Here is an 18,397-nt window from a genome sequence, read left to right on the forward strand (position 1 = left end):
AGCAAATTTAATCAGTAATGGGTGATAAATTTGAATAAGCATCTTTTTAGCATGCATGAAATGCTCGCTAGATTTTTATCCTCAGTTGTATTTTTAAAATGTTATATTAGTAGATTTCCTAATGTTGAATCATCCATGAATCTATGGAATAAATCTCACTTGGATATGATTGATGAGTTACTCTTTTTTGCTGCTGCTGAATGTTTGCTAATATTTTATTTAGTACTTCGTATTGATATTCTAAGTAATGTTTGTCTGTAGTTTTCTTTTGCATATACAGTCTTTTCAAATTTTGGATCAACGTTGTGCTCACTTTGTAAAATGACTTGGGAGGGAGTTTTCTCCTGTTTTAAGTTCTGAATTAGCTATTCTGTAATTATCCATTCTGTGGTAGACTTCTCCTGTGAAACCATCTGGGACAAGTAATGTTTGTGATATAACTGGCAACTTTTTTCATTGTTCCTATGGAACTTACTCTTTAAATTTTCTATCTTATTCAGAATTCATTTTCTTTAATTATATTTTTCCAGAAAATAGTCCATTTCATTCAGGCCTTTTATTTCACTTGACTAATATTCAAAAATGTAGTTGTTTTAATGTCCTCTATTTCTGTGGTTTCCAGTCTTTTTAATTTTTTATTTGTTCTTTCTTTTTCTCTGAATTAGGATAGCCACTGATATATATTATTAATGTTGAAAGAACAAGCTGATGAATGTATTTTTATCTCTACTGTTATTGTTTTCTATTCAATATTTTCTGATTTTAACTTTATTAATTCCTACTCTGTTTTCTTTTAATTTTACTATGTCTTTTTCTGACCCATTGAGTTGTTTAATTTATTTATCTCTACTGCTTGTTTAATATAATATTTAAAATATTTGTCTGTTTTAGGTGTATACTATCTCATAAATTATAAAAGATTATATTTTCATAGCTTTGTTCTAGACATTCCGTAATTTTATATTTTTTTGACCTATGAGTAGTTTAAAAGAGAATGTTAAATATCAAAGTAATAAAGTGTTTTTGTTTTCTAATTTTATAACTAAGCTTTAGTTTTATTGCATAATGATCAAAGAACATTGATGGGACTATTTTTAATATATTAAATTTATTGAAGTTTGCTTTTGTGACCTAATATTTATTCTTTATGCAACTGTTTCTTTGACCTTTTGATTAAAAGGTATGTTTTTAGCATCTAGGACACCGAACTACACACAAAAAAAGAAATAAAAAAATTGAATGTTTATATAGAAAAACTAATTTATATACATACATAAATTAGATTTATCTCTCTATTATCTTCTTTATGTTTTCTATATCTTTTATCTTTCTATAAACCTGTTTTATCTGAGACTAAAAGTGGTAATTTAAAGTTCCCTTCCAATAATGTTTATTTCTCTTATAAGTCCTGATGTTTTACTATTTGGTGCATATAGAGTCATAACCATTACATATTTATTGTAAATTGATCCTATAACATTATAAAGTTTTGCGTTTAACATTTTTTGGCTGAATTTTCATCCTGACTGAAACTCAGCCTGTTTGTTTGCTTGTTTGTTTATATTTACCTGGTATATCTTTAACCACCATTTTATTTTCAATCTTTCTGAACCTCCTGGGTATAGATGGGTTTCTTGTATGCCACCTGGAATTGTATTCTGCTCTTTGATCCGATCTGACTCTTGTTCTTTTGACAGAGAAGTCAGAACATTCACCTTTTTTAAATTTACAGACAAAATTGTGTATATTTATCATGTACAGCATGATATTTTGAAGTATATTTACAATGTAGAATGGTTAAATCTAGCTAGTTAACACATACATTGCCTCACATGGGTGTCATTTAATATACAGTCTCCCTGATTCTCAGGAGACATATTCTAAGACTCCAGCAGATACCTGAAATCACAGATAGTACCAAACCCTATTTGCCATCAACTGCAACACCATTCTTTCTGCTCATGTCTTCCACGTTTTTCTGTGAAATTGTTAGTCCCCTAACATAAATTTTTTATGTTAGTTCACCATGAGCCTCTGTCCATGACCCTTGTATTTTAGTCACAGTTCTCCAGACTGAAAGAATCAATTGGATATAGATTCGATATAGATACAGATAAATAGATGAGAGGGGATTTATTAGGGAAAATGGCTCAAATGATTATGAAGACAGAATTTCTATGAGAGGCTGTCTGCAAGCTGGAGATTCTGAAATGCCAGCAGTGTAGACCAGTCTAAGTCTGAAAACCTCAGAACCAGGAAAGCCAATGGGGTCACTCTCAGTCCAAGCCCAAAGACCTGAGAATCCAGGAAGCACTCGTGTTAGTCCTGGAGTCCCAAAAAAGAACCTGGAGTTCTGATGTCCAAGGACTGGAGAACAGTTTCCTAGCTCCAAGAGAGAGGAAATTCTTTCCTCTGCGCTTTCTGTTCTACCTGGCCCCTAGCTGATTTGATGATGCCCGCTCACATTGAGGGCAGGCTTTCCCCACTCGGTCCACTGACTCACATGCTAACCTCCTCTAGAAACACCCTCACACTCACACACCTAGAATTTCTCTAAGTGTTCCTTAATTCAGTCATGCTGACACCTAAAATTAACAAGGATAGCCCTGTTTGAGGTGTACTTTGTGTCCTCTCAGACGCTCTGTTCTTCACATGGTTTCCAGTAACCCATTACCAGAGCAAGAGGGGTCATTTCAAATCAGAAGAAAATGAGAACATTACTTATTAGAAGTCCTTGTGCTAAAAGTGCAGAAACAGCTCTAATGTGGGAGATTTGGCAATATTAATCACTCACTCCCCCTTTCTGGTGGGGTCTAATTAGTGAGAATGAGTGGAGCCAAAAGAGGATGAAAATATCACTGCATCTTTATTCATAGCCATGCTGAAGAGGCAAATATGTCAGGACTCACACCTCCCTCTCAGAACCTGGACACTAATTTAACCCAGTAGAAGACAGGAGTAGAGGTCTGGAATGAAATAGCACAGATCTGGCTTATCCTCACACTAGCTTGCCTTACGTTAGTACAAATAGTTTCTTGATGAAGACACTGGGCACATTTCCATCAATGACCAACTTGTCAGTCTCTTCCAATCTTATCTGTGGACCAAATAAGAAAGCAAAACTATGGATAGAGAGTATTCACTTCTGAATTGCTCCCTACTGGCAGGTAGTATTCTACCCTTTGGTGGATACTGCTAGGTGTCTACACAGTAGCCATGTTAGCACCTTCTTCCTTAGCAACAAATTCTACTTTTTAAGGATGGTAATGTAATCAAGTGATATGCTAAGTTTCTCAGCCTCCTTTGCAGGTAGGGATGGCTAATAACTTGTCAGTAGCAGTCATACATTAAATAAGTAAAGTACCCATTTGCTTATGCTCACCCCTGTGTCTTGAAATATGGACAAAATCTTAAGTGCTCTGGTGGCCATCTGGAAATCATGATGCATTATTGAGAATGAAGTCACTAGCTAGACAGAAGAGAAAAGAGAGAGAGAGAGAGAGAGAGAGAGGAGAGAGAGAGAGAGACTGAGGGCTTGATGAGTCAGCACTGTCAAATCAGTCCTGGACTGTCCACCTCTGGATGTCTTTTATGTTGGAAAACAATAAGCACTTATATGTTTCAGTCACTGAAGTCAGACTTTTGTAACCAGCAGCTGAAGCAGTTTGTAAATGATACATTTCTGTTATGGAAGTGTGAGAGGAGAGAGGATACTATGCATCTAAGCTGAATGTTAACACTGAGACAGCCACGAACATCCTCTCATCTGCCTCATGAGCACAAGAAACCACCTTTTTTCCTTCCAAAGATTCGCCGGAAGTTGTCCTTGTACTCTAAGCCTTCTTATTTGGAGGGTCGCTTACCTGTCTTCTCCCACCTGGTTAGAAAAGTGAATGACAACAGTTTACTCTTTCTGATACTCCAAAACTATGCCATTGCTTAATCGTTACATAATCCTATTTGAACATCAACGATAATAATTCTTTCATGTTTCCAATTTACAACTGATTACAGATTCAGATTGTAGCTCAGGGTCAGAGTAATAGGTTTGAAAGTCACCGTAAAATGCATGGTTGTTGAAGGCACCTGAGTCAGAGAGATGCCTCAGGAAGAACCCAGAAGAGAAGGAGACCGAGAACTGAACCTAGAAAAGTCCCAACCTTAAGGATGCTTCCTAGAGAAAAAAAAAAAAAAAGTAGTCTTGCTAGAAATCAAAATATCATGATGTCATGAGATGACAGAATTGTGGTCTTGTGACAGACAGACTCACTTCAGGACACATCTGACGCTCAGTTTCAAATTACGTCTCTGTTACTGTAATGCAACAGCCCTCAACCCTGCTTCTATTTGTTTAACACTGAGAACAAACAACTCCTTAACATCAACCCACACAGTGTGCCAGATGACCTACCCTTGGTTGGAGACAGAAGTGCAGGCCTTCTGAATTTACTCAATGTATTTTCTGTGAGAACAATAAATGCTCTTATTTGGCTGTTATAAGAGCCATGAAAAGTCTCTCTGAGTTTTTGTCATGTCAGAGCCTCAGTAACAATGGAACTTCTTTCCAAAAGATTCAAGCCAGTGTCTCATTAAGTCAAACATACTTTCACGGCTACTCACCCCAGTGCCAATATGCAGTGAATGCAGGGAAATTTATTCTTGGACTTCAATGCATTTATTATGTAATTGTTCCTTTCCATTCATATCCTATGCCCTGACTTATTTCTTGTTCCTACTCATTTATACCAATGGAAATTGTTTTTTTTTCCTTTATCCATATCAAAGTAGATTGACTTTTGTCCTTCCTTATTCTTGATTCTTTTCTAATATCCCAAGACCCCCATGGACCTAGACACAGACAGTCCACTGGATGGTGGGTTTCAGCAAGGCCCAGAGGACTGACCAGCAGTGGTTGAGTAAGGATTAAATCAATTCCAATAAATGAAGTAATATATTTAAGGTACCTCAAACAGTGCACAAACACATAGTGCAAGTCACTAACTGAGTAACTGTTATGTGTCATTATTATCGTAATCAAGGAATAATCCAGGTATCAGAGTTTTTCTCCTTCTCCAAGGATCTTCTTTCTCTAGCAGATTTGGAGAAGATAGAGTTTGTCTCACTCGCCTGTCAGTCAGTCATGTGCTGTGGGTGCTTCTCTGCCTTGCTTTCAGCTCTCCCTCAGAATGTCTCCTGGCCACAAGCTGGAGCACTGAGCTTTTCAATTGAGAACAGCAGAATCCTTAGCAGAGTAATACAAAGTGGTCTTTGGCACTCTAAATCCCCATCCCTTCCAGACTCCCTGAGAGTGGGAAGTGTAATATGACTCCTCTTTCTGATTCTGTATTGATTAACTATAATACATACACACACACATTGCCAGAACTGTAAAACTGAAATCCACTTTAAAGAATAAGAAACCTTCCTAAAATTCAATAGTGTGTTCAGTATCTCCAGAGCAAGATAGAGGGCACATTTTACAGATCATGCAAATCTGCGCAAGTTCTTTGTTTTTTTCTTCCAGCCTGAGTCCCCAGAGCCTAAGAAGTTGGCCCAGTTACAGAGGATCACTTACCCCTGATTACCATTCCAAGGCCCAGATGTTTTAAAACTTTGAAATAAAAGATTTGGGTTTTGATTTATCCTTACACAACAGATCATAGAAAGTTCTTGGGTGAGGGTTTCTGTTGTGTACCTACATGTGTATAAAAGGGAGGGTTTATGACCTTCCTGACCAAGCAACTCCCTGAAGAGCTGGAAGATTGTTAGCATTGGCACTAAGGTATCTACCTTTGATCTTTGATAAGTCTGCTCATGTAACTAAAGAGAAAACACTCCTCAACCTTTATACCACCACCTACCCCTTGTTCTAACTAGAAGTGTTCTTGCTCAGAAAAACAGTTTTAGCCTATCAAGAAAAGAATGGAAGACATGGAGCCTTATCTTACTCATCTCTTGGTCCTAATGCAGAATTGAGTAAACAAAAGCACTTCATAGACACTAAGTTGCATGCAACGAGCCAGTTTAAGTGTTGCAAAATGATATAATCCTCAAAGAGAGTATAGGAAAGAGATTTCCAATTTTTTTTTTTTTTTTTTTTTTGAGACAGAGTCAGCTCTGCCAGGCTGGAGTGCAGTGGCACAATCTCAGCTCACTGCAACCTCTGCCTCCTGGGTTCAAGCAGTCTCCTTCCTCAGCCTCCCATGTAGCTGGGACTACACATGTGAGTCAGCACGCCCAGCTAATTTTTGTATTTTAGTAGAGATGAGGTTTCACTATGTTGGCCAGGATGGTCTTGATCTCTTGACCTTGTGATCTACCCGCCTCGGCCTCCCAAAGTGCTGGAATTACAGGTATGAGCCACTGCACCCAACTGAAATTTCCAATTTTTAAAAGTGGAGAGGAGACCCTCTTTGAGGAAAAGGATTAAAATTCCTCCATCTATAGATAGAAAGACACTTGAGTACCATGCTTAGCGAGGTCAGTTTCCAGTGATACAAAGAGACCCATTAGAAGAGCACTATCTTCAAGGTTTTGCCCAGGGCAAGTTTAACATCCTTATTCCTCAAACTGTAGATCAAAGGGTTAAGCATGGGAACCACATTGGTGTAAAAGACTGAGGCAAATCTTCCATGGTTCATAGAGCCTGGAAAAGATGTTGTTAAGTAGGTGAATGCCCCTGACCCAAAAAACAGAGCAACAGCAATTATGTGGGAGCCACATGTGCCAAAGGCTTTGGATCTGCCCTCTGCAGAAGGAATATGGAGGATGTTGGACAGTATCAAAGCGTAAGAGATGATGATGCTTAAGCTGGACAGCATGATGGTTATTCCAACAACAATGAAAAACACCAGCTCGTTGACATGGGTGCTGGTGCAGGAGAGCTGCAAGAGGGGGAGAACTTCACACAGATAATGGTAAATGACATTGGAATCACAGAAGGTCAGTCTCAGCATGCTTACAGTGTGGGCCATGGCCCCAGCAAACCCTACCACATATGAACCAAACATCAGCAGAAAGCAGACTCTCGGGGACATGGTGACCATGTACAGCAGGGGGTTGCAGATGGCCACATAGCGATCATAGGCCATCGATACCAACACAAAGCACTCAGAATTGACAAAGAAACAGAAGAAAAATAGCTGAGTCATGCATCCCACATAAGAGATAATACTTTTTGACACAAAGTTGTTCAGCATTTTGGGGACAAACACACAGGAATAACAGAGATCTATAAAGGACAAGTTGAAGAGGAAAAAGTACATTGGGGTGTGAAGGCTAGAATTTATCCCAATTAAGGAGATCAAGCCCAAGTTGCCTGCCACAGTGAACACATAGATCCCTAAGAACAGGAAAAAAAGAGGGAGCTGGAGCTCTGGCTGTTCTGATAATCCCACAAGGATAAACTCAGTCACTGAGGAGCTGTTTCTCAGAGTCATTCTCTTCTGGTGAGTTGTCTGAGGAAAGAGGGCAAAACACAGAGTCATGACAAGCACAAGCATGGCTACAGAAAGAAGGCTCTAGCAGACAAGCCAGTGTGTAGATGCCCTCTCTTCTTTCCTCCCTCATCTACACAGCTCCCCACCCTGAGGTATGGACCACGTGTCTTTGAGAGGATCTCAGCTCTGCTAGGCTGATCATGAATTTAAGCAGTGTTTGTTAGCATGGGCAGCAAGAATTCTGTCTCTGCTTGAGAGGTGAGGGAGGAGGGAGACAGCATACCTGAACTGACTGCTCATGGACTCTCAGAAAGATACCCTGAGAACCAAGAGTACAGCCTGAGCCCACTGCCTCAGGTTCTGAGAGACAAGAGCTCTCAAGGTCCCCAGGGTACTCTCCTATTCTCTGCCTCTGTCTCCCACCTAGATAATGGATTTTCATCTGGAGAGAAAGCCAAGAGTGTTCCCTACTGCCTCTGCACATCCTGCTCGCCTCCTCAAAGACCCTCCATTCCATCTCATCTCAGGGTCAGTGTTGAGAGTAGAGACAGGGTCAATACTTCCCAGAGCCCTTGGTTGTGGGTTTCAAAGAGACCATCAGGAAAGACAGGATTCAAACCTTCACCTTCCTTTTCCAGGGCCCCACTCAGTGCTGGACCTCACGCTGTCTTTTTCCATTAGCCAGAATGAGAAAATAGTGATGCTTGTGGAGAAAGCACACAGCCTTGCATATTACCTCTTTGACTCCCTTGCGGTGCTAAGAATAAGCGCTTTTACAGAACCCCGACTCCAAGATGCTCAAGGAATATGCCACGGGTTCTGTTTGTGGATTTTCTCATATGGTCTCAGCAGCTTTAGGAAAGAAAACTAGGAACTCTCATTCTGACCAAAATCCCAGCTGTCATATTGCAGAGGAATTTAAGCTGCTTGACAATCAAGCAGCTTAAACAAGGGACCTGATTAGACACAGTTTCCCCAGGGAATTTCTCCAAGCTCTGTCTCTGTAGGGAAGGAATTGCGCTGTCTTTGTTTACAGCTTGGATTATGGTGCTTACATAGCATCTTGGGAGTGGGTGTTCCACTCAAACTTCCCTTCACTTCAGGGATTTCATGTTATTCAGTACTGAGTTTGGGGACTCATTTTTTCCTTTGTCGTTAGCTCTCAGAACCTAAGCTTGAATTTAAGGGTGAATAGCCCCAACGTTAACCACCATCTCCAAATCTCTCAGGGAGCTATGAAAGTGGGACCTCTCACAAAAAGTCAGATCAGATCTATATAGAGCACCTCAGATAAAAGGCTTCTAGGACCATGCGCTGCTCAAAACAGAAACCACACCACCTCCACCACAAACACCACCTACTTGCAACTCTAATAAGGGCCACAGACAGGCCTTTACTATATATGAAGAGATCAAAATATCACAATGCAAGAAAGCACACACACACACACACACACACACACACACACACACACCCTACACAGAGTTACTCTCTAGGCGTTCAGGCTTAAGGTATAATGGGAGATGAATGTGAGGGTTTAATCCTGCTGTTATTCAGATGACAAAGCTTCTCTCCATATGATCTGCTAGATGAATATTTTAAGAAAAATTCAAAGACATGCGAGCATCTGCATTTGTAAGTTTCACTAAGGCTGCCTAAAATAATCCCAGTTCGCCTGGGACAGTCCTGACTTACACTCATTATCCCTGTATAATTATTAGTAGGAAATTTTCACCCTTTCATTCTCAGAGGTGTCTGGACTTGGACAACAAATTTCATGATCACTGGCTAAAAAGAGCAGAAGTAGCTTTTCAGATCCTTGGCCCCCAACATCTCCTAAATCCACTGACTTTCACCCCCTTTTGGACAGTCTCTGCCTCTCACCTTCCTTGCCCTCAAAGTCTTCCTTAACTGAGCCCACCCTTCTAGACAACCAATGCTATCTCTTAAAAAGAACTAGTCTTCAAAAGCGAGAAAGGCATGAACTGCAGGCTGCTTCTGATTTATATCTAGCCAAAAATCTTAGAGCAAAGAAGCACAATCCCTAGTTACCTGCCTAAAATCAGTGTAAAGGGAAAAAAAATAAAAATAAAGGGATAGGAATTACCTAGGTATAAGGAACCAGTATCAGTACATTGTTGTACATCACTGTATGTGGGTATAATAAATTGATTGGGAGTACTTAAAATTGGACATATACCTACATTTTGACCCAGTGTTCCACCACTGGGAGTATACTGAATAAAAATAAGTATGCGTGTTTACCTAAAGACCTGCCAAGAATGTGCATAGCAGCATTGTCCTTAATAGCTGCAAATTGAAAACACTCCATGTGTCAGCCAACTGTAGACTGGATAATAAATAATAGGATGTCAATAAAATGAAATTCCATCTAGTCATAAAAGATAATGACACAGATATATGTCACAAACCATTAGGGAGTGAAAGGAGCCAAGCACAGAAGAGGGCATACTTTATGATTTCATCTATGTACAGTTTAAAAACAGCGAAGCTAATCTATGGTGTTAGAAGTCACACAGCACTTCCTCTTGTCTGGGCAGGCAGGGGCTAGCAACTGGAAAGGGATTTGAAAGGTGCTTTAGGGTTGCTGGCAATGTCTGCTTCTGACAGGGTGCTGGTGACACAGATGTATGCAGTTAGCAAAAATTCATCGAGTTCTATCCTTATGTTACACTTAAACAAAAAGTTTATTTAAAATGTAAGTGGAGAACAAAAAATAAATCACCCTACCAAATTAGTTTAAGTCAAAAATTACTAAACAGCTTTGAGCTATAATTCCCCCATTTGTAAAATGGATATTTACTGCCCTGACAACTCAATATAGTAGAATGTGTAAGGGAAATAACACCATTTATATTTCTTTTCCATCTTAAGTCACTTAAAAAAAATTTTTTTAATATAAAAGGAGGAAATCAAAAGAAAAGACAAATAATGCATATGGAGTGACTGCAGAGTGCCTGGCCTTATGCTGGATGTTTTCTCATGGAATATGTTATTTATAACAACTATACAACATGCATGTGTGTGACAGATTGTATTTCCCAAGCATGGCTGTACCAATGCACACACAGATACACAGTCATACACATATACCTTGCATCCCACATACTCTTGGGACTGACACTCCTCCAATCAGAAGTTGAGGCCTATATGCCCTAACTTTGCCTCTAGGCAGAGACTTGGGATTTCTCCAATCAATAAAGTATGATGGAAGTGATGCTATGTGACTTTCAAGGTTAAGTCATAAAAGGGCAGAGCTTCCAACAGGTATGCCATGCCATATATGCATATATATATTTAGATAGATAGATACAGATATATGTGTGTGTGTGTGTACACATATATACACACGCATAAAATCTCCTCCCCCATCTCACATTTATCTCTCTTTTGGCATCCCTTAACCTTCAGGAAAGTCATGTTAAAACCCTCTAGCCTTGTCTCAAGATAAAATTGCATAATTATATGCCATAGGAACTTAATTCTTATTTATGTCACTTACCCTATAGGAAAATTGGTCTCATTACACAGTACATTATTTCACTTAAAGCTGTGGTTCCCAAGCACCTATCAAAAATGTTGAGTGCAGATTTACTGTGCACTATAAGGTAGCAAGTGTGTAGTCATTTGTCCAGCATTGAAGAGCAGGAGCCTTTTAGGGCCTACATGCCAATGAATGGAAACTGGGAAAAACACTCAAGGGAAACAGCTGGGGGCTCACCAGGACAGGTCTGGATCACTTGGTCCAATTCTCCCACATTACCCAGGAAGTCTCCTTTTGATTCCATATTTGAATGCTATTTATGAGGTTTGCTTTTATGAAGAAAACAAGCATTGCGTTTTAGTACACGTAATTCCTTACCCGCTGCATTTTCCCTTCCTGAAAGGCTTATTATGTATGCAGCAATGGTCTAACAATGGAAGAGAGAATCTTCTGTTCATTAAAGTAGACATCAATGTATTAATCATCCAACAAATATTTATTAAAGCTAGTTATTTCTAGCAGTATTGCAAATGCTCTTGTATTAGTGTTCTCCAGAGGGACAGAACTAATGGGATAGATACATGTATAAAAAGGAGCTTATTACATATTAATTCACATAATCACAAGGTCCCACAGTGTCTGCAGGTTGAGAAGCAAGGAAAGTCAGTCCGACCCAAAACTGAAGAACTTGGAATCCAGTAATCAAGGGCAGGAAGCATCCACCATGGGAGAAAGATGTAGGCTAGGAGGCTAAGCCAAGCTCTCTTCTACATTTTTCTGCCTGTGTATATTCTAGCCCTGAGGACAGCTGATTAAATTGTGCCCACCCAGATTAAGGGTGGGTCTGCCTTTTCTAGCTCACTAACTCAAAGGTTAATCTCCTTTGGCAACACCCTTACAGCCACACCAGGATCAATACTTTGTATCCTTCAATCTAATCAGATTGACACACATCATTAACCATCACAGTTATATTCAGAAAGAGTTCTCCTGATAAAAACAAAACCAAGAATTCTGGACAAAATGCTAAAAGCATCTATTTGTTCACATTTGAGGTGCCAAAAACTAAGTAAAAATCTGTGAGAGCAAAAAAGAAGAAGAAGGTAAAATTTCAGAGGGATACACAAACCTCAGAGCTAGAGTTTGCCTTTGGGGAAGTAGCAGATTCCTGGGGAGGGGGGGCAGATTTGGGGTTTAATGAGTTAGCTATGCAGGAGATAAAAAAATAAAGCCTGGAACTTTAAGCAGGTCAGAAGTTTAGGACCATTATTGACTCATAATACCGACTCCCCAGGGGGAAAAGAAACATTCTCAGTGGCTAACTTTTAGGTAGAAAAAAAGCCTACAGAGGGAGCAGACCAAGAAATGTGTCTGACTTGGTCTTGGCTCTAGAAGGGCAGAAAAAATAGTCTCTGACAATTTTTAATCACCTCTGTGTTTCAGGTAAAAAATTCATATTGTAAATATAACAATAACAAAAATTTCTTTCTGGAGAATACAAATTAAAACCCAGATATGAAATAAGTTCCCCAGATAAATATCCAAGGATCATGAGCTTATGATGAAAATTACTAAACAAACACAAAATAATCCACCATCAATGAGACTCATCAGGAATGATAAAACACAAGTTACATACCTAGCCAAACCTGAAAAATTACTCGCTGGTCAGGGACAGAAAACAAAATAAATATAATTAATATGTTTTTAAAAATTAAAAACACAAACTGAAAGTGTGATGAAGCAACCATCAAAATGGAAAGAACCCTCCAAATTTCAAAAATTAAACAGAATTGTTAGAAATGAAAATATGATGATTAAAATTAGGACCTCTATGAATATGTTAGACAGCTTATTAGACACAAGTGAAGAGAAAATAAGTAAACTGGAGGGTAGCTCTGAAGAAATTGTCCAGAAAGTCAACATCCATGTGGGAGAGACTATGAATTAGAAATACAATCTATTATGAAGACACATGCACATGTATGTTCATTGCAGCCCTGTGTAGAATAGCAAAGACTTGGAACCAACCCAAATGCCCATTGATGATAGACTGGACAAAGAAAATGTGGCACATATACACCATGGAATACTACACAGCCATAAAAAATAATGAGTTTGTGTCCTTTGTAGGGACTTGGATGAATCTGGAAACCATCATTCTCAGCAAACTAACACAAGAACAGAAAACCAGACACCACATGTTCTCACTCATAGGTGAGTGTTGAACAATGAAAACACATGGACTCAGGGAGAGGAGCATCACATACTGGGGGCAGTTGGGGGAGTAGAGGAGGAACAGCAGGGGATGGGGAGGGTGAAGAGGGATAACATGGGGAGAAATGCTGGATATAGATGAAGGGGAAATAGAGACAGCAAATCACCTGGTTATGCATGCACCTATGCAACAACCCTGCATGACCTGCATATGTACCCCAGAACCTAAAGTAAAAAAAAAGACAGAAAGAAAGAAATACAATTTAAGATATGTAGAAATAAGAAGTTCCAACACGTGTGTGTGCATGTGTGCACACACAAGCATTTAAAACAATTTAGGCCCTGTGTTTTGCTCCAAAAACCAGGCAGCAATCCAAATAGATACAACCTCTAAACTTTCAACCATATAATCTAAATGGAAAAAGCTAGAAGAAATGGATACTGACACATAATTAGAAATACAGTAAGTGTGCCAGGAAGAGGTTATAGAGTTCTACGTAACCATTTAAAGGGGGCCCTACCATGTCTTCAAGGTCAGAGAAGGCCTCTCCAAAGAAGTGAAATTCAGTTTTAAAGCTAAATCTAAGTAAAGATTTAAAAATATATAGCTGTTTGTTTATGACTGTCCAGCATTGAAATTCCTTCCAATTTGAGGACTCTGCCCCTGTGTGAGCCTTGGCTGAAGCAAGGACTCAGCCTCTTTCTGTGAAAGCATCCCAGAGAACATCAGACTTGAGCTCAGTGAATCAGATGTTCCTTGGCAGGACTCTGAGTTTTGGACGAGTGACAGAAAAAAACAGGAACAATTTATATTTCATTTTTGAAAAATCAAAAACAAACAAAAATCTACCCATCAATAATAAACGTCAAGTACTAGTTCCAGCAGGAACAATCAGTGCAGGCTAACCAGATAGTTGCATGATTATAATTTGGCTGAGATTCCACCTGTCTGGCTCCAAAAACTAGTTCCCTAGCTGGTTCTAAGATTCTGTGAACTACCCCATGTATTGCTAATTAGCTCCCTTTTTGCTAAAGTTAACCATAATCAACTGCTGCTTGCAGCTGAGATCTCTTGCTACCAGAATAGAGACTGGTAGTTAAGGGGTCTGTGGGTTGGGAGTGCAGACAAGGAAAGCATAGAGGCTGTGGGGCAACTTTGTCATCTCTCTATGATCAGGACAGGCACAGTCCCCACAGTCATCTGCACAGAGGCATGTAACAGACCCTCCTCAAAGTTTTGGTCTATTTTTAATGATTTTCTGCTTCCAGGGATATGTTTGGATGTGGTATGGAAAATAAAATAAACAAGCATCCCAGTTTCCAAAGACTGCTATTCTTCATATTCTTACAACAAAGTTCTTAAAACCTTTGATTATTCAATGATTCCTCTTTTTCTAAATCAGCTAAATTATGCTTCTCTGTGGAACAAATATAAGCTTCTTTGCTGGCTAAACAGAAACACATTTCTTGAATTATCCGGCCAGGTTTTTTTAATGGAATGTGAGCCATATATAAATAAAATAATATAAAATAAAAAGATTATGCTTAACATCTAAGGAAGATAATGGCTCAATGACTACTTTTTATTAATGAATAACAGCTAGTGTATGTTTACATTAGCCAATGTTATGATAGTGCTCTGCTTTTTCACATGCTCTATATTCACTTTATCAGTTTTGAGATCCCCTATAAAGTCAATACATGGAATAACTTTTTGCACATCTTGCAGAATTTGGAAAATACCTTTGCTCTTAAAAATTATTATAGGCTATTAAAGAAAGTATATCTCTGATTTTATAACAGGTTATTTTATACCTGTTATAAATAAATCTTTATTCAGAGCATCCTCAGTTATTACATTGTTACTATGGAAATTCACAATCTGCTTTATGACATAGTTTTAGAAATATATTGCTATTAGTCTTGAATAACAAGTAGAAGGTTACCAGCAGAGAAAGTCAAGAAAGCATTCTGTGCAAAATGAACTACAAAAGGAAATGGAAAAGGTTATAAAGGGAAAAAACACTGCAAATTTTAGGGGTGCCAAGCGATACAGAGAATTAAACAGCTGTATATATGGTAAGGACGGGTAGGCAATTGTGGACTGGGTTAATGATGGTAAATGTAAAAAGAAAATAAAATGTCATAATAAAATAAAATAGAATGTTCCAAATTCATTATGCTAAAGGAAAAAGTGAAGCCCCAAAAGCTGACTCATGTTACCATGACTGTTTTTCTTCCAGTTCCATGACTGTTGCTTTCTGACCTTTGTGTTGAGATATACAGTAACTAAACTCCCTGTTCTTTATTCAAACTAGACTAAATGACACTGAAGATAGAGACCCTTGTGACTGTTACCTCTTTACAACAACATGTAGAACAACTCCCTTACAGTAGAATCAGTAGTATTCAATCAAATCTTATATCTCTATGTTAGCCTTTGCATGGAAAGTGTAATCCTGTTCAGCACCTCCGTTTTTTCTGTATAAATGATCCTTATTTTGCGCCACACCATAAGCACAGATCACCATTCTCTGGTGTAGCTCTGCTCCCTGGACCATGCCCTCACACTTTCCATTTTAATGAACTCCACTTAAATTAGATTCTGATTCTTTTGATTATCTTAGGTTGACATAATTAATCATACTCTTTTTCCTCTGAGTCCAGAATCAATTGAAAAAAATAGAGACAGCAGTCACAAAAAAAAAAAATGCCAGCTTTATTGCTGATAAAGTTAATGGTAAAACCCAGCTTGGATGTGCAATAGGACCTTGTAATTCTCTCAATGCACACCGCAGATTAAACTTGTGAATTTAGGTCTACGCTAAACTAGACAACGGTTGTCTTCACTACAAAGGAGAAGGGTAGCAAACGTAAGAGATTAGTGGGGGCCCTGAGAACATACCTATCCAACTAGAATAAAAAAGGGAAAAGGTCTGTAGGAAGAAGGCTGGGCCACCCTAACCACAAGTTCATTCTCCCAATTTCTTATTAGTCCTATAAACCACTCCTCTCCCTCAGCAGCATCCTTATTTACCTGCTGGGACAGAAAGCCCCTCATGCTCTAGGGAATGCGAGGGACAAAGCATAAAGGAGACCAGAATCACAGTTTGAGCCCAGATCAGTTGTTACCATGATTTGGACTTGACTGTGGTCAATGGTGAGCAAGATGGGAAAGTGCTGACATCACCAGGCTGGGCTTCTGACTTGCAGAAATAAGACAGATGGGACTGGAGACAAGAAACCTGAACTAGAATGGTGCAAGGGATATGCAGAACTTGACACCTAAGTATAAGAAGGGAAAGCTACTTTTAGAATTTAGAAAAGGAATTTAGGATCATTGGATGAAATGTCACCGTTACAAGGTTCTTTGCAAAGAAGGAAACTATGCTTTCTATCAGTCAAACAGAAGCATTTTGTCTTTCTACTGACCTGATAGCTATAAACACAACAATATAAAAAGCATAATTTTGGTATATACATTTAATCATACGTAAAGCTGTTTACAACATTTTACCCGATGAAAATAAAACTGCAGGTTGGGTGCAGTGGCTAATGCCTGTAATCCCAACACTTTCAGAGACAAGGCAAAAGGATCACTTGAGGCCCAGAGTTCAAGACCAGCCTTGGCAACATAGTGAGACCCCCATCTCTACACATAATTTAAAAGTCAATTTAAAAAAAAAAGAAAATTGCAAAAGGGAACTGAGCATGATAACTTCTGTGTGTGTGTGTGTGTGTGTGTGTGTGTGTGTGTGTGTGTGCGTGTGTGTCTATAGATATACATATCTATACACACATACATATATATAGTTTTTGCAAACTGGTCTCTGCCATCACAACTACACAGACATACACAGAAAAATATTCACCAAAATGCTAAAAGTGGTAATATTTAGGTGCCAGGATTGTGGAATTTTTTAAAAACTTTTGCTTATTGCTACATATTCCTCATCTCACATAGTCCTGCCATAGTAAAACATGGCTTTTGCAAATATAAAAAAAAATTTTTAATTAAAAAATACTGCATAATTTCAGTATTTTAAGGCCCAAGATTTTCTTCGAAGTGTATTTGCATCTTCTGTATCTAGCAGGCATTATCACCTGGCTGAGGTTGGAAATACAACCTCAATAAACATTTTCTAATACATTACTGTACAATTCATATAACAGTAGATCAGTAGGTGTCACATGTTTATATTACTGATCTCTAATAATAATGACTGGGCTAATGCTCAGTGCATTTAATAAGGAAAAAAACTTTAACATCTTTATCTTAGCATATTTTTTGGCAAATTGTTTCAACTGAGAGTGAATGTAGGGACTTGTTCAGCTCAAAGGCAGCAAGAATTTGGACTTTGTACAAGGTGAAAATATATATGCATCACACATTCTACTTCTTGCACACCCAGACTGAGCATTCTGGAAGGCAGCTAGTGTTGAAAGTGTGGGCGACTCTAGAGTCCTGCAGTCTAAATTCAATTCTTTACTCCACCACTGACTAAGAATGCAATCTTAGGCAAGTACATTAACTTTTTACAGCCTTGGTTTGGCCATTTATAAAACAGGGACAATTATCTCATGCATTTGTACAGGCGATTAAATGAGAACTTGTATCTAAATTTCCCAAGACAAAATAAAATCTCAAAAATCTTATTATTAGGGTTTGAAGAACCATGTCCTTTGAGAATTAAATTCTTATCTATATGTCCCCATTCATTCTCAGATCATGGGAGTATGGAAAATTTTTAAAAAGGGAAGTAGCAGGAAAGGAAGATATTGCAAAATACTACAAGAACAAAAGAAGCAAATGGGACAAGCGGTCATGTCTTTAAGGGGGCCAGACGGAATGGCATTTGCAACCAAATTATGTGGGTAAAAGTCTCAGGGCTTTTTCTTTCACCTCAGGCTGGTTTCTTCTCACCTAGTCCCATCAGTTACTAACAGGAACTGGAAGAAGTTGTCATGTGAGCAGATAAAAAGTGGCAAGAAAAGGGCCACAAATGGCACTTAGGGATCATTGGCTTTGGTCACAGAGTATTGGCCCATTCACAGAGAGCAAGTCCATCATTTGCCCATAGACAGGTGTATTCAGAGAAACAAACACATAAATGGTATTTTACAAACATGAATGTTCTTCCATTAAATATCTCACAGATATTTCATTATATACAGCTCATCTCACCTACCACTCATCTCTTAGTTGTAAACACCATTAATCTCTAAACAGAACCAA

The 18,397-nt window shown here is 38.6% G+C and overlaps 1 protein-coding gene across 2 annotated transcripts; it reads right to left on the minus strand.

Annotated features, from left to right (window-relative positions):
- Positions 1–1,105: 1,105 nt before the first annotated feature.
- On the minus strand, positions 1,106–7,442 carry LOC100400561 (olfactory receptor 8B4). Of its 2 annotated transcripts, XM_054241685.2 has the most exons (2): positions 6,539–7,439; positions 1,106–3,384 (listed from the first exon to the last, which is right to left on the minus strand). In XM_054241685.2, exons 1-2 carry the CDS (start codon positions 7,437–7,439, stop codon positions 3,341–3,343), a joined length of 945 nt encoding a protein of 314 aa, XP_054097660.1. In that variant the 3' UTR covers positions 1,106–3,340. The 2 variants fall into 2 exon arrangements, with proteins under 2 accessions (XP_054097660.1, XP_002754658.2); XM_002754612.5 differs by lacking the exon at positions 1,106–3,384 and having other exon boundaries at positions 6,487–7,442.
- Between the last annotated feature and the right edge of the window lie 10,955 nt (positions 7,443–18,397).

Source organism: Callithrix jacchus, chromosome 10 (genome assembly GCF_049354715.1).
Source record: "Callithrix jacchus isolate 240 chromosome 10, calJac240_pri, whole genome shotgun sequence".
Taxonomy (NCBI): domain Eukaryota; kingdom Metazoa; phylum Chordata; class Mammalia; order Primates; family Cebidae; genus Callithrix; species Callithrix jacchus.

Coding starts and splice junctions, on each gene's coding strand:
- LOC100400561 (XM_054241685.2), bottom strand. CDS start 7,439: ATGACTCTGAGAAACAGCTCCTCAGTGACTGAGTTTATCCTTGTGGGA. Junction 3,385..6,538: donor GGATGTTAAACTTGCCCTGG/GCAAAACCTTGA, acceptor TTCAAGACACAG/GGGTGAGCATAAGCAAATGG.